A 16,151-nucleotide genomic window follows, 5' to 3' on the forward strand; every position below is an offset into this window, starting at 1 on the left:
CAGGCTATTATCAATTCTAGCTGTCCAAGAGTGAAATGGGCTCTCTTGGGAGGTGATAGGTTTTTACTTAGTGGAGATCTTCAAATAAAGCTAGGTGAGTGTTCATCAGGCATATATTATAGGAGAAATTCTTATTCAGGTAGTGGTTGTACCAGATAAACTCTAAAATCCCTTCCGGCTCTTAGTCTGTACAATTTTATGGGATACCTAACAATGATTTAGAATAACATATCAGGAAAGTATTAGTTCCCCCAAAACAAACAATCTAGGTGAACTGGGGGTATGTGGCATAAAGAAAAAGAGGGAAATATTTTGGGGGGAGAGCCAGCACTTACAGTTTACCAATTGGACTTCCTGCAATTAGTTTTCTGGGATTTAAAAATATTTTTTCCTCTCTTTTTTACTTCTAACAGTCATCACCATATTTAAGGGTAAAGTGGAGGAGGTGGAGTTGCCAGTGGAAAAAGTAGACATCATCATCAGTGAGTGGATGGGTTATTGTCTTTTCTATGAGTCAATGCTTAACACAGTGATCTTCGCCAGGGACAAGTGGCTGGTAGGTGTCCTGCATGTTGCCCTCCTTGTTGGATTGCTGGTTGACCCACAGCTGTGCATCAGTCTTTTGACTAGAGAAAGGTTAGCCCCTCTTGCACCTCTGTTCATTGAGACTTCCTAGATTCCTCAAGTCAGAAATTCTTTTTGATGGTTTCCTCATTTGGCCCCTATCCCTAAAGCCTTTAAAAAAGGTTGACATAACCCCACCTCCTTTGCCTATGAAGTCCATTGCAGTGTCTAAATATTTTGGTAGATTGAAAATTTTCGTGAATGTTTAGCCCTGACTAGTTCTGATGAGATTGAAATATTTCACTTGGTTCAGACAAAAGTCAGGACAATAAGAATTGAGTTTTAATTAAATATTAAGCATCCAGAGACACATATAAGCTAAGATTCTGAAGAGCATTAATAAGAACTTTTGAGCTCTGCTTTCTCCTAGTGAAAAAGGCCCATTTCCCCTCCCCACATTGTCCTTATCTGTGCAGTCCACTTCATTCTTCCATTGCTCTCCACCTGACTCTTTCCAAAGTTTCCTCTTCCAAAAGTTCTATAGGAAGTGTTATGTGGTAAACTTTGGGCTTGTGGGTGGGAAAGATGAGGAGGAAGAGGATCCTGCCCAGCTTGTGATAGTACCTGGGATGTGCCCCAAAGCTCCAATGAAGGCTATCACTGTCCTCACCACAAACCAGGAGAACATGAAGCACTGGCAATGGGGGGGCTTTGTCTAGTTCTTCTATGTGCAGTTCAAAATGTGATGTCTTTGTCAGGTGAATAGATTACAAGATCCATTTCCCCACAATTCATCAACAGAAACCTGGAGGGCTTATGTTTCCAGACCGGGCAGCTTTGTACATGGTAGCAATTGAAGACAGACAGTACAAGGACTTCAAAATTCACTGTAAGTAACCTTTTTGGATAAGTGTTGGGCTTTTGTTTGTTTTCTACTTATTGAGCTGCTTTGGTGGGTCTGGCCAGAACCTCTTGTACTAGGAAAATGGCCTTTCTTATTCCCAGCAACTGACTGCATTAATTAATGTGGAGAATTGCTAAAAGAGTATGCACTTTTACTTCAAGGGTTTAGGTTTTAATATGTCTATTCCTTGGTCTTTAGGCAGGATCTAACAGGGATTTGAAATTGAGAAGTGACTTATCTTTAAGACTTTCAGGCTCTCTCTATTTGAACAGCTTTCCCTACTACTTGGAAGAGAAATCATTGAAGAGTTGTTGTTTTTTAAATATGTTGCTTATACATTATTGGAATCTGAATAAATGCATCTCGAATGAATGAAAAGCAAAAGGGTAAGTGAGTGAGTGAATGAATGGATAACTGTGAACAAACAAGCAAATGAATGAATGGATACAAAAGATAAAAAATGAATTCAAGAAGAATTGGAGCAGAGATTTGGTAGCAGACAACAGAAAAATCCTCAGAGATGGAAGGCCCAAATGTTCTCATAGTCATTAACAATGAATTTCTGGACTAGTGATTTTCTGGCTTTGTTTTGTAATATTCCAGCAATATCACTGGGATGTTGCAAAATTCTTAAAGATGGTGTACTTTTTCATTTCTACTCATTAAAACAATCTTGATGTCAACTAGCTCTGTGTAGGCTGGGAAAGCCTGATAAAATGACCCTTCATTTTTTGGTAGTGGAAATTGCATATCTTTATTTTTGAATGCATAATGAATGTATGTCCTATTATTATGTTGTCATGCACTTGGGTTCAAGTTTATGGGGTATATATTTTTTTGTAATGTAGCTCCATGCCAGTGAGAAACTAGGGATGTACAAAATTAATTCAGCTCTAAATATTCAATGATTACTGGGATAACAGAAACCTAGAAAAATCACATCATAGAATCAGTAAGAGCATTTAATTGGAACAGAGAAGGAAATGAAACAAACATTAGAAAGAGTGTCAGTAACCATTCCCCTGAATAATGGCATTCTCATTCTCTGCTTCTCTAGTATAATACCCTTTATCCAGATTCTCATATGCATCTGGGGGGGAAATGCAATATCTTGACAGCTCTGCTGGCTTCCCGTTCATAACTAAATCACAATCTGCCCCCCTTTAGTTAGCTCTGTGACCCTTCCCTTTCCCTGGCATAGTTCCACTTTTCTTCTTTCTTTCCCTGTCTCTTCCCTGTGACAACACACCTGGAAACTGCCACAGTGGCCTATGATCACTCAAAATCTTGGTCACTTGCCATGAAGCTAAATTCTTGGACTTTGTGCTCCATATAAAATGTAGATTCTGATTGGGCAGGTTGTGCATTTTGCATAGGACATTGGGAAATATAGGTGTCATTATGACTGCCCTCAAATAAAAATAAAAAGTCATCCCTCTAAATTGTACCAGATGTGCAAATATAGGGTATGCTAAAGGCCAACATGGTCATATCAAAAGAGGAAATAAATAATAATCCATAGCAAAGTTATACATAGTAAATGAAATAAATAGGTGACATATAAATATGTAGTGCATCATTATTCACCATTCAGTATCACAATAATCTTGGCATGTGACCTAGAGCATTGTCTGTATTCACATTCTCCAAATCCACTGCAGGTAGATTATCATTTAACCTTCCTCAGCCTCAATTTCCTTATATGTAAAATGAAAGGATTGGACTCTCTGAAGTTTCTTCTCTCTCTAGATAAGGTCTTATATTCTGAGATGTAGACTGATTTAAAAAGACTTTTCATATGCATCATCACTCACTTGTTATCCATCTGTCTCTAGTGGATAGAACCTTCATGGAACCAGCTTCTTCAATTTTTCTATTACTCCTGTATTCTTGGTTATCAGGGAGTTTGTCTCCTGTGAGTACAGTAGGGACCCAACTATTCTCCAGGACCATTCTATGGCAAACAGATTAGCCAGTCTTTCAACTACTGGAAAGAATGCTCCATCACTCAGTTTTCTTATGTTTTCCTTAGACACTAATGTTTCCTAGTAGCATTCTACCTCTGGTTAGGGTTCCTGACAGTAAATTCTAGCATCAAATCTATTTTCTTTCTTTTTGAGATATTTATTCTTAATTGATATCCCCTCTTTCTAATCTTTTAACCAAGTGACATATACTGGTGGTGAGTCTTCATAACTTTGCCATCTTTCAGAGCTCTAAAATACAGATCAATAAGCCCAAACATTTTCAGGTATAGAATGAAATCTATGATATCATTTCTGGTAACATTATATATAAGGGCCATATGCTTAACTCCAATTTAATAATAATGACATCAAAAATCGAATGATTTTGCCTTTAAAAATACACAGAAGAGAAAAGAAAGAAGTAGGACAGCTTTGAAAGGAACATCTTAAGCAAGCAGTGTGAAATGGAAATTCATGGTTTCATATAAAATTCCCTTTTTGTAGTCTACTGTGTATGAAAATGCTCTTTATTGGAGTTTAAATTCAGAATAAAAACTATAAAAACCAATACTGGAAAATGTGTCCTTCTAGGCCTGTTTTACATTTCTAGTCTCAAAGACTGTCAACTAAGGGCAGAGAATTCAGGCTAGGTTGATTCTTTTTGCCTTTCTATTTTTGGTTCTTCTCAACCATTTATTCATGAGTGATATGACTGTGAAATTTCAAGATGTTAAGAATAGTTCTTTTTAAACTTCCAGGAGTAGCCACAAAATTCTGCAAAAGTCTATAGCTTTAGGGGCAGCTGGGTGGATCAGTGGATTAAGAGCCAGGGTTAGAGATGGTAGGTCCTGGGTTCACATATGGCCTTAGCACTTCCTAACTACATTGATCTTGGGCAAGTCACTTACCCCCCATTGCCTAGCCCTCACCGCTATTCTGCCTTGGAACCAATACACAGTATTGATTCTAAGATGAAAGATCTTTCTTTAAAAAAAATCCATAGCATCCCCAAATTCCTTGCATATGGCTGGGCCGTATACTATCTTTTGTGAGATACTATATGACTTAGGTGCTTGGCAAATACTCTGTGGAGATACTTGTCTACTGCAATCTTTAGACACATAGTTTCAATGGCTTCTTAATACCACTTGAACAAAATATAAACTCCTTTGTTATTCAACATCCTTCATAGTTTGGCTCCCGAATACCTTTCCAGACTTATTACATATCAATTTCTAATAATATATGTATTTTCCTCAAACTGGCCTTAACTAACTCTTCCAGGCTTTTGTATAACCTCTCAGTCCTCCATGAATGGAATATGCTTCCTCTTCACTTCTGTCCCTTATAATCCTTCTCTTGCTTCAAAGATCAGCTCTAGCTCCACGTTCTACATGGCAAAATTCCTAATCTGTGCATATGCTAGTGCCTCCCTGCTCAAAATTATTTTATATATACTGTTTGCTTATTTATATATGTATTTGCTGTTTCCCCAAATTGAATTTAAACTCCTTAAAGGCAATAATTATTTAACTTGTGGCCTTTTATCCCCAGTTCCCAACATAATTCCTGACATGTAGTAGGTGCTTAATAATGCTTACTGATAGAATGATTGATTTTCACGTTGCCTGCTGCGGGGATTCGATAGTGTCCCCTTTATAGACCCAGCAGTGAAAATCCCTGGCTTTTTAAGAAGAGAGGCTAGAATATCTTGAACTCCTGATATGGAATCCTGAGCTATTTTAACTCTCTTATTGAACGTCTGAGACTCTCCACATCTCTCTTTTGGATCTTCTTCTGCATCACGATCGCCATCACCTTGGGTGAAGTTTTAGACCTTACTCTGTCTGAGTAAGGGTCTGAAATGGAGGTTCTAATGGGTAAGGTGTATGTTTTTTGTAAAGCACAGGGAAGTGCTGCTTTCTCCTTTTTAAAATAAAATTATAAAGTAAGGTTTGCCTAGATATTTCCCTGGGACAAAGGACTCAGCTACTTGTAATTGAACCATGGAAAATGACTGAAATTCACTTCTGAGCTGAGGAATAGGGCCTGGATATGTGATTTCATTGATGTAAGGAGCTTCTGAGTGAGGAAGCTCCTTCTACTCATATATGATGGCATTCTCCCTACAACATATAGTCATCGTGAACTCTATGGAATATTGAAAGGTCAAATGACTTGTCCAGAGTCACACAGTCATTATGAATCAGAGATGAGTCTTGAGCCCAGGTCATAGCTTTGAAGTCAGTTCTTTATTTTCCATGGCTAGCTATGTAGAAACAGGTATGAAATTCTGAGTCAAATAGAAGTATCAATCTGGCTTCACCTCACAAATAGCCTGAATACCAACCATTTGTAACTCTGATGACATGAAATGAGCACTGGTCTTAGAGTCCACTTCTAGGAAAAGCTCTGGGGACATAACGCAGAAGGTTCCTAACCACACTTCCCCTCCCTTCTCTCCTGTCTCCATCCAGGTCATGTTTGTGTGTATACCCCCTAGAAACCCCTGGTTTGTGTATGCATCATAGAACCCATTGAAACTCCAGGGGAACTCTTGTATGTGTATCAAGTAACCCATGGAAACTCCGCTCATACTCTCCCCATTTCTCAGACCCCTGCATGACATGTATCCTATAGATCACTGATGTATGGCAGATTGCCTTGTGGCATCCACCAAGCCAGGTTAGAGTCCCTCTGCCACTTACTAGCTCTATGACTCTGAGCAAGTTAGTTAAACTTGTGCAATCTCAATTTCCTCACCTATGATATGGAGATACTCGTCCTATTTGCCTCACTAGGTTGGTATGAGAAAATTACTAAAGGGTTATTTGGTTGCCCACTCTGAAGTAGTTAATAAATATTGGAGTTGGAATTTGAACCCAGATCTTTTGATTCCAAATCCATTATTCCTTCCCTTGCCACATCATGCCTCCTGGCAAAGGACACTGCTGGCAAAAGGCTATTCTACAGAGCAAATGTGTCACTGGGGACATTGACCTCATAGGATTTTAGAACTAGTGCAGACCTTAAAGTTTTGAGTTTTTTTTTTTCTAATTTAGTCTCCTTATTTTGCAGAAGAGGAAGTTGAGGTGAAGGGACTTGCCTAAGGTCACATAGGTAGTGATTAACTCTAAGACAGACATGGTGAAATAGGAAAATACATAAGCAGTTGAATAATAAATATTGACCCAATATATAAAAGCAAATGACACTGGTGTCTCACTTCAAAGCCATTGTTAGAGCTTTGGGTGGAGAGGAGTTTGTGTTGTAGGTGACAGTGCTGTAAGACAATCATTTTGATGTGTTGTTCATTCATTCATTCATTCATCAAATATTTACTGAGTACATGCCACATTGAGCATATAATTCTATAATAAATCACTTTCAATGGGTTTCAAGGCAAATTCAGTCTAATGAATTTCACTTCACAAAAAAATGAATCATGGTGATTATGTGCAAGGTTATGTGTGGATCAAGAATGATACAGAAAGAAAACAGACTGGATCCCAGACCTTAAGCAGCATATAATCTAGCCTGGGATGAGGCTGAATAATGTGGTAGACACAAATGACAATACAAATGATCATATCAATCAATAACCATTCATTAAGTACCTATTATGTGCCAAACACTGATCTAAGTGCTGAGGACACATAAAGAGGCAAAAGACAGTCCCTACCCTCAAGGAGCTTACAATCTAATGGTAGAGACCACCTCCAAGCAAATACAGACATGAAAGCTGGATACAGGATAAATAGGAAGTTCATGTAAGTGCCTAAAAGAAATACAGAGATCTGTGTAATCAGAGGATGGAAACTAGGCTGACCCAGGTTCATCAAGGAGGTGATAGCTGAGATGGATCTTGAGAGGATTTTAGAAAGGATTGGGTTGATGGATATTTGTCAGTTCATATGGAAGATGATGGGTAAAGAGAAATCATACTGAACTTCAGTTTATATAGTTTAGGATCAGGAGTTAGCAACCCAAAAAGCAGCTCGGGGGCATGGACCATGTGGCTCATTCAATCTCTTCTTGAAAATTGCATCAGTTATACAAACAAATTTAAATGAATTCTCTTGAATGAATCAGCTTTTCAACATGGTATCCTTATTCCAGGATCTCTGCCACAAAATCAGTTGTGATTTCTCTCTAATTGCTATTTTGGAAACAGACCTCTACTCAAGTCCTCCTTTGATATCTTCATGTGGCTTGGAGATGACTTTGGGCTTTCAAAGGCTATGATGGTAAAGCACAAACTCTAGCAGCTCCTACCCAGATGGCAAAGCTTCAAGTATGGGACTGTGTACCTGTTTTCCACAAATAAACCTAAGTCTAAAAAGGTTCATCGGAGAGGGATGATTATAAGGAGTAGGATTTTTAAAGCTACAATCACTCACAAACTCAAAAGTGAGATAAAAGATCTTAGAAGAATTGAAAATTATATTTAACATTCATTGGCAAAGGACCATACAAGCAGGGGTATACTAATAAATGTTTGGCTCTGAAAAAATGCATACATGACACACTTAAAATTTTAATTTAAAATTTTATTTTTAAAACATTTGCCTTCTGTCTTAGAATCAATACTGTGCATTGGTTCAAGGTAGAAAAGTGATAAATAGACAAGGTAGGTTAAATAATTTGCCCAGGGTTATAGAGCTAGGAACTATTTCAGGCCAGATTTGAACCAGGACCTATCTGCCCCCCACATGACAGCCTTATGAGTTTTATATTGTATTATTAACATTTTCATCAACTAGACAAATAACAAAATAATAAATTAAATCCTGATTTATACCATTTTTTGGTTTCTAAGGTATAAATGCTTACTCTGAAAACTTAGCTCTTATGAGTCTAGAGGAGCTGGCCTCAGCACACCTCTAAACACAAGGTACATATAGTAGATGAAAATAAGCTGGAATGTGTTGTCAGTGATGACCTAAAGGCAACACATGACATAAAAAATAGCATATGAGGTGATGGGGCAAGATAGGTAGCTGGATAGATTGAGAGCCAGACTTAGAGAAGGGAAGTTTTTTGGTTCAAATCTAGCCTCGGATACCCCTAGATGTGTGACCCTGGGCAAGTCCCTTAAATCTCATTGCCTATCCCTTGCCACTCTTTTGCCTTGGAACTGATACACGGTATTAATTTTAAAACAGAAAAAAAATAGTGTATAGGAAATGTACAATTGGAAAAGAACTTTTGGTCATACCAAGAACTAAGAAAAAGAAGTCAACAAGAACCTAAAGGAATGACTTCTGCATGGTGGGTGGAAGGATTTATGAAAGGATATAAGCAAGAGTAAAGTAGGATGAGAAGTGTAGATGGACTGGGATCTGAACCCTTGACTGTAGTGCCTGTGAGTGAAAAGAAGGAGCCACAAAAGGAATGATGATAAGATTAAAGCTTTTCTCAAAACTAGTTTCTAGGGGCAGCCAAGTGGCTCAGTGGATAGAGAGATCAGGCCTGGAGATAGGAGGTGCTGGGTTCAAATGTGACCTGCAACAATTCTAGTTATGTGACACTGGGAAAGTCATGACTCCAATTGTTCAGTTCTTGCCTCTTCTTCTGCCTTAGAACTAATGCTTAGTATTGATTCTAAGACAGAAAGTAAGGGTTTGTTTTTTTTAAGGATTTTTAAAAACAACAAAGAAAACCTAGTTTCTGTCATCAGTGGAGATTTATATAAAGTTCTGTATCAGAAGTTGTGAAACTTGGTAAGGATGATAAACAATTTTCAGTAGGCTCAAGACTCAGCTAAGGAAGGAATTTTAAAAAAATTAAATTAAGGAGGTAGGCTGATAGAACAAGGCATTTCAATTCCCTTTCTCAGAAGTTAAGTTGACAGGGAAACTGCTTACTAAGAGAATGAAGATTCAGGAAAGAATAAGGGATCTTAGGAGAATTTGTGATATACATATATATTATGAAAATATTGACCATGGAGAAATAGGCCACATCACAGCAACCTGTCTTCCTGCTTCTGACCAGGGGAGAAAATGGATTTTCCTGGCAGGTGAGGAGTTTGGGAACCTCCTTTGCTTTTAGATTTCTCTCCTAATTTTGAAATAAAGCTGACTTCAGCTTAATCAGCCTGCTCAATGGACTGCAGTCTCTTTTCTGCATGGTGTCTCATTCAACCCACTGAGCACCAAAGGCTTATGGCACTATAACAAACATCTGGTCTTCCTCTCCAACCTCTTGTTTCTCTCCTGAAAAAAAAATTGAAAAAAGAAATTCTACTGACAAGGCATACCCTGTGCAAGACTATAAAATTCTATCCTACTCTTTATTCATTTCTTTCCTTCCCATGGCCCAAGGTCCTATGTAGTCTGAAAGCAGATGTCTACTAAAAGTCTTAGAAATTCTGTGAATCTGGGAACTCAAACTTCTGATACTGTCAATTTAGATTTAGAAGAAATTTGGAAGCTACAGGTAAGGGATTAAGTGTCTTGCCCCATATTTAGGAAGACTTTGAGGTCACATTTGAACCCAGGACCTCTTCTCTTTAGTCTTGGCTCTCCATCCACTGAGCCACGTTGCTGCCCTGCTAATATACCTCTTGAAAGGTATATTAGATATTGATCTGGGAAATGGAGATGGCATATATACATACAGGTTAATAAAAGGTCATTAGATTTGGAATTTAAGAGATTGAGTGACAAAGTTGGTAGCTAGAAGACAGAGTAGAAAATAATGAGAAGAAAGGAAGTGGAGGCAGTAAGAACTAACATCTTTTTCTAGGGGTTTGGCTGACAAGTAGAAAGGAGATAGAGCATAATAACTTTAATGGTGATCTAAAAGGAATTTTTAGAAAAGGATGAGATATACATGGTTGTGTTTAAAATCAACAAGAAAAGAACTGATAGGGAGAGACTGAAGATGAGTGGGGACAGGGTGGTGGTGGATCATTCTAGGTAGGGGTATTTTTTTGCAGAAGAAGAAGAATGTGACCTAGCGATTCAATCATATACATGCTTATGCTCTCTTGAAAACTCTGGCTTCTTGGTTCATTGATCTCAGATCCCAAGACCTCTATTTCACTTCTCTTTGCTTATCCATAATCTCATCATGCTTTTTTTTCTGGTTTATACATTTATTATTATGCAAAGGATATTTCTATATTATTCATTTTTGTAAGTGAATAATCTTATAAAACCCAAACCCCAAAACATATACCCAAATAAACAAATGATAAATCATATGTTTTTATCTGCATTCTTACTCAACAGTTCTTTCTCTGGATGTGGATAGCATTCTTTGTCATAAGTCCCTCAGAAATGTTCTGGATCACTGTATTGCTTTTAGTAGCAAATTCTATCACATTTGATTATTCCACAATATTGCAGTTATAATGTTCTCCTGTGTGCAATGTTCTCCTGGTTCTGCATATTTCACTCTGCATCAGTTCATGTAGGTCTTTCTAGCTGTTTCTGAAATCATCCTGTTCATCATTCCTTATACTTCAATTCATCATGCTTTTCCAATTTCATAATTGTGTTCCCTCCATGGCCCAAAGTTCTAAAATTCCTTTCTTAGTTTGTAACCTTCTCATGTCCTTATATAATCTCTTTTACAAATTTCTATTTCTTCCTCTTTCACAGTTAATTAAGTTAGTCAATTTACATATATTAAATGCTGTAAGAATTTGCCTTAAAAAAGGCGAAAGACAGGAAGTGATGCAGTGCGAAAGGAGCAGAACCAGGAGAGCATTGTACACAGAGACTGATACATTGTGGTACAATCAAAGGTAATGGACTTCTCCATTAGTGGCAATGCAATGCCCCTGAACAATCTGCAGGGATCTAAAAAACACTATCCACAAGCAGAGGATAAACTGTGGGAGTAAAAACACCGATGAAAAGCAACTGCTTGAATACAGGGGTGGAGGGGATATGACTGAGGAGACTCTAAATGAACACTCTAATGCAAATACCAACAACAGGGAAATGGGTTCGAATCAAGAACACATGTGATACCCAATGGAATCGTGTGGGCTATGGGAGAGGTGGTGGGAGTGGGGAGGGAAGAAAAGAAAATGATCTTTGTTTCCAATGAATAGTGTTTGGAAATGACCAAATAAAAATTAAAAAAAAAAGGCAAAAGACAGAAGTTCACAGCCTAATGGGGGAAGCAAAATGTCAAAAGTCACATATAGACAAGATATATAGAGGATAAATTGGAGATAATCAATGGAGTGATGGGACTAGCCGGGGAGAATGGGAAAGGCTTTTTGAAAGAAGATGAGACTTAATCTAAGATGAAACCTTTCTCTTGATATTTATTTCTAATTGTTCTCCCTTTCGCTCCCCTCCTGGGCCATCTGCCTTCTACTCTTGCCTTACTTTCTTTTTTTCAGTGTTAACCCTGTTAACTAGTTGACTATACTTTGTCCTTTTCACTTGAATTCCTTGGAGTCTTCTCCAATTGCTATTCACACTTTGTAAAAACTCAAGTTTAGTATTATAATGCTGGATTCCAATGAAGAGGAACTCACAAAACTGTGCCAGATAGGTCCACAATAAAATCATTTATCTACTCTAAACTGGACTGTCACTGTTTCATGACAACTCTTTCTAATATATTTCCTTCTGTTGCTTTTCCAGATTTCATCTTTTCTTAAGCTCTCTATCCTTTCTCCCTTTACTTTAAGGAGAGGACTTCTCTCCTTTACTGTGAATCTCTCTTTTCTTTCCTGATATACATCTTAAAACCCCTCTAGATCACTTCCTATTTTCTTTTGTTTGTTCTAGCCTCAAGAAGAGAGGTGGTCCTCATCAAGGGCAATATCACTACTTGTACCCTTGATCCCATGTCCTTTGGATATTCTTTGGGGCCTTCCCATATTATTCCTTCTCTCAGTCTTGCTCTCTCTCTCTCTCTCTCTCTCTCTCTCTCTCTCTCTCTCTCTCTGTCTGTCTGTCTCTCTCCCCCCTCCCTCCCTCCTACTCTGTTTTTCTCTGTCTATCTGTCTTGCACACATACACTCATTCACACATCTTCAATTTCTCCTTATTTGCTAGTTTTTGATCCATAGTCATCTGCTCCCTAAAAATATTTTAGGTCTCCACCCTTAAAATAACCTTCACTTGGGCCCATAATTTCTTCAGATTGTCATAATATATTGTTTCCTCTTTTCATTGCCAAACTTAAAAAAAAAGTCATCTAAAATTGCTGCTTTCATTTCTTCACCTCCCACTCTCTTTGCAACCCCTTGCAATCTGGCTTCTGGACCCACCACTCAAATGAAATCGTTTTCTCAAGATTACCAAAAAATGACTTCATACTTTCTAAGTTTAATTTTCTCTGTCTTCATCTAGTTTAACCTCTGTATAACTTTTCACATTGTGAACTGCTCCTTCCTTCTGGATACAGTCTCCTCCATTGGTTTCTGTGACAGTGGTCTCTCCAGATTCCCTTTCTACATATATTCTATGTATATATTCTATACATCTATAATATGTATACATAACTTCTCAGTCTGTTATTCGATCAGCATCTATTCATCAACACCTTTCATGTGGGTAGCAGCAAAAGTTCTGTCCTGGGCTGCCTTCTCTCTATATACTTTCTCTTAGCGATTCCATTTCCCCATTGCTTTTTTCATATTGTTCTACTACTGCCATCATTGATCAACCTCTCCTCCTTTGAGGTTCATGCTATCCAAATATATTGCCCACTCCAGATCCCAGAGGCTACTGTTTACTGATCCCAAAGACGTTCTCTTTCTCTTTTCAGTGGGTGGCTCACAATCTTCTCCTCTACCCTAACACCTGCCTTCATTTTAATAACCTAGATGTACATATTAGTGTTCCCTCAAATACTCTAACCTTTTGGTTTCTCAGTCTGTTCATAGCATAGTGCCTGGCATATAGTATATGACTAATAAATGCTTGTTGACTACCAATTAAAATAGGAAACTCCATATCTTCTCTGGATCACCTATAGTAGCAACATATTCTACTTACACTTTTGACTAGTCAGGAAAATTAAGTCAAACTCCCAATTGTGCTGCTAGTCTACCTGACCTCTGATACCTCTTTCTGCTCCAACAGGGTGGGAGAACGTGTACGGCTTTGACATGACCTGTATCCGGGACGTCGCCATGAGAGAACCCTTGGTAGACATTGTCGACCCAAAGCAAGTGGTGACCAATGCCTGTTTAATAAAGGTCTGGAAACTCACAGATGTCCTGATTGGGCTAAAGTTATCTTAGGGACTCAGCTATGCTATGCAGTCCTGGAAAGGAAATTTGATTCAAAGAACAGAGGGCTCTAGGCTGGGTCTTGAGTGGGCCATCTAGATAGAAAGAAGAAAAAGAAACCCCTTATGTTTAGAACTCAGCTCTCCAATGACCCCCAGCTTCTTAAATCCTCAGGTTATTCTCAACCCCTTAAATCAGAGTGGATCATTCATGGGCTTTTAGAATTATAAGACTGAGATAAAAGAGAGTTTAGAGTTGACCTGGTCTACCCACTTCACTACCCACTCAGAAACCTGAGCTTTAAGGATGCCTAGCATTACATAGTAGCTGGAGTTGGATTTGATCTTTGTCCATATGATTTCAAATCCAGTGCTATAGCATAATGCCTCAAACAATTGACCAGAATTTATTTACATTCATGTTGTGCCCAGGCTCTCAATGATAACAAAAAGGTGGCCAGTGCTTAGAGTTCCTTGGGTTATAGCTGCTCTAGCATTGAGATGCCCAATATATTTCCAGATTCCCTTGGAGTTAATGACTGATGAGCCAGGAAGCATTTCTATCAAAGAAGTAGTGAACAGTATTGCTCTCCCAAACTCCATCATGGCAGGGTGGGACCTGGGACCTCTGGGGGAGGAAGGTCTATCATGTGGAAGAGGGATTCCACTTGCTTTATTTGATCTCAAAGGGCAGAAATATGAGCAGTTGGAGGAAGTTACAGAGAGAGAAAGAGAGAGAGAGAGAGAGAGAGAGAGAGAGAGAGAGAGAGAGAGAGAGAGAGAGAGAGAGATCAGTTTGTCATAATAAAGAACATCCCAGTAATTCAAAGATTCCAAAATGCAATGGGTTTCCTGGAGGAGGAAGAAGGGTAGTGAAATCCCCATTCCTAGAGATGATTAGTAAATATTTAGTAACTGGTTTTCTAGTGAAAAATAAAAATACATACCACACACTTTTAAGTGTAATCTGTATTATTAACATTTTCTCCCCTGCTTTCTTAAGATTAAACAATCAATTAATAAATGAAATCTAATTTGTAGTGTTTCCTAATTTCTGAGGCATAAATTATTACACTGAAAATTTAAGAAATCAGCTCCTAAGAGCAAAAGAAGCTGACTCCAGTGTACCTCTGTATAGAAATCTTCAAATAAAAGTTGTATCACAAGTTGTTAGAGAAGCTGTAATGGGGGATTCTTGTTTAAGCAATGTTTGGACTATGTGATTTCTGAGTCCAAACCAGTAAAATCAGTGAAGACAAGTTTAAAATAGTCAAAACCAGTGCAAACCAGTTCGAACTATTAAAAGTCAGTCAAAACCTATATAAATAAGTTGTAGTATATGATTATTATGGAAGCCTATTATACTGTAAAAAGTGATGAACAGGATGATTTTTGAAAAATCCTGAAACTCACATGAACTAATGCAAAATGAAATGAATAGAACCTAATAAGGTTCAACCAGTCAAAACCAGTTCAAACCAGTCAAAAAACAATAACAATTCAAACAAGTCCAAACCAGTATAAATCAGGCAAAACCAGCATAAACCTTACCAAAAAAGCAATCCAAACCAATATAAATTAGTCAGAACCAGTTTAAACCAGTTCAAACCAATACAAACCAGTACAAATCAGTTCAAACCAGTCCAAACCAACAGAAATCAGTCAAAACAAGGCAAAACCAATATAAACCAGTCAAAACCAGTTCAAGTCAGTAAAAACCTATTCAAGCCAGTTAAAACCAATTCACAGTAGTCAAACCCAATATAAATCAGTAAAAAACTGTTCAAATCAATATAGTCCATTAAAAACCTGTCAAAACCAGTATAAAACAATTCATACCAATAAAAAAATAACTAGTTCAAGCCAAACCACTCAAAACCAGTATAAACCAGTTAAAAACAGTTTGAACCAGTATAAGTTTGTACCTATAAAAACAGTTCAAACCATTCAAAAACCAGTAAAAACTAGTTCAAACCAGTCAAAACCAGGTCACCCCCCCCCAAAAAAAACACTTAAAATCAATTAAAACCAGCATAAGTGAGTTCAAGTAAGTATAAATCAGTCAAAACTAGTTCAAAACAGTACAAACCAGTTTAAACTAGTTCAAATCAGTATAAAATAGTAAAACCAGTTGAAGTCCCTATGAGGTAAGTAGTGCAAATGTCATTATCACAATTTTACACATGAGACAATCTAGACTTAAAGCCATTTTAGTGAATTACCTAAAGGCCTAGTAAGTGAGAAAACTCAAACACAGAATTTCTATATCCAAGCCATGTCTTTTTTTTTACTAAATTAGCCATAATAACTTGAAACTTCTCTACTTATATGTTCTCTCCATGTATGCAAGCCCAATGTTTTCCTTTTCTTCATGAATGCATGTCATGTGTTGCAGAGGGTATCAAAATGGTGGTGGTACACTCCAATTGTAGCAAGGCTCATACTTGGACAATAGACACACAATCCACCCCTGGGACTGTATTCAGTGCTTGGTAGGATTTTCTGGG

General features: G+C 37.8%; 1 protein-coding gene across 2 annotated transcripts in view; it reads left to right on the forward strand.

Annotated features, from left to right (window-relative positions):
- PRMT8 (protein arginine methyltransferase 8) overlaps window positions 1–16,151 on the forward strand; it is a 160,729-nt gene that overhangs the window by 114,110 nt on the left and 30,468 nt on the right. For both annotated transcript variants that reach the window (XM_056799128.1, XM_056799126.1), the window contains exons 5-7: window positions 414–556; window positions 1,366–1,453; window positions 13,497–13,612. In XM_056799128.1, coding sequence (XP_056655106.1) covers window positions 414–556; window positions 1,366–1,453; window positions 13,497–13,612 — 347 coding nt within the window. The remainder of the gene's footprint in view (window positions 1–413; window positions 557–1,365; window positions 1,454–13,496; window positions 13,613–16,151) is intronic.

This window comes from Monodelphis domestica, chromosome 5 (assembly GCF_027887165.1).
Source record: "Monodelphis domestica isolate mMonDom1 chromosome 5, mMonDom1.pri, whole genome shotgun sequence".
NCBI classification, from domain to species: Eukaryota; Metazoa; Chordata; class Mammalia; order Didelphimorphia; family Didelphidae; genus Monodelphis; species Monodelphis domestica.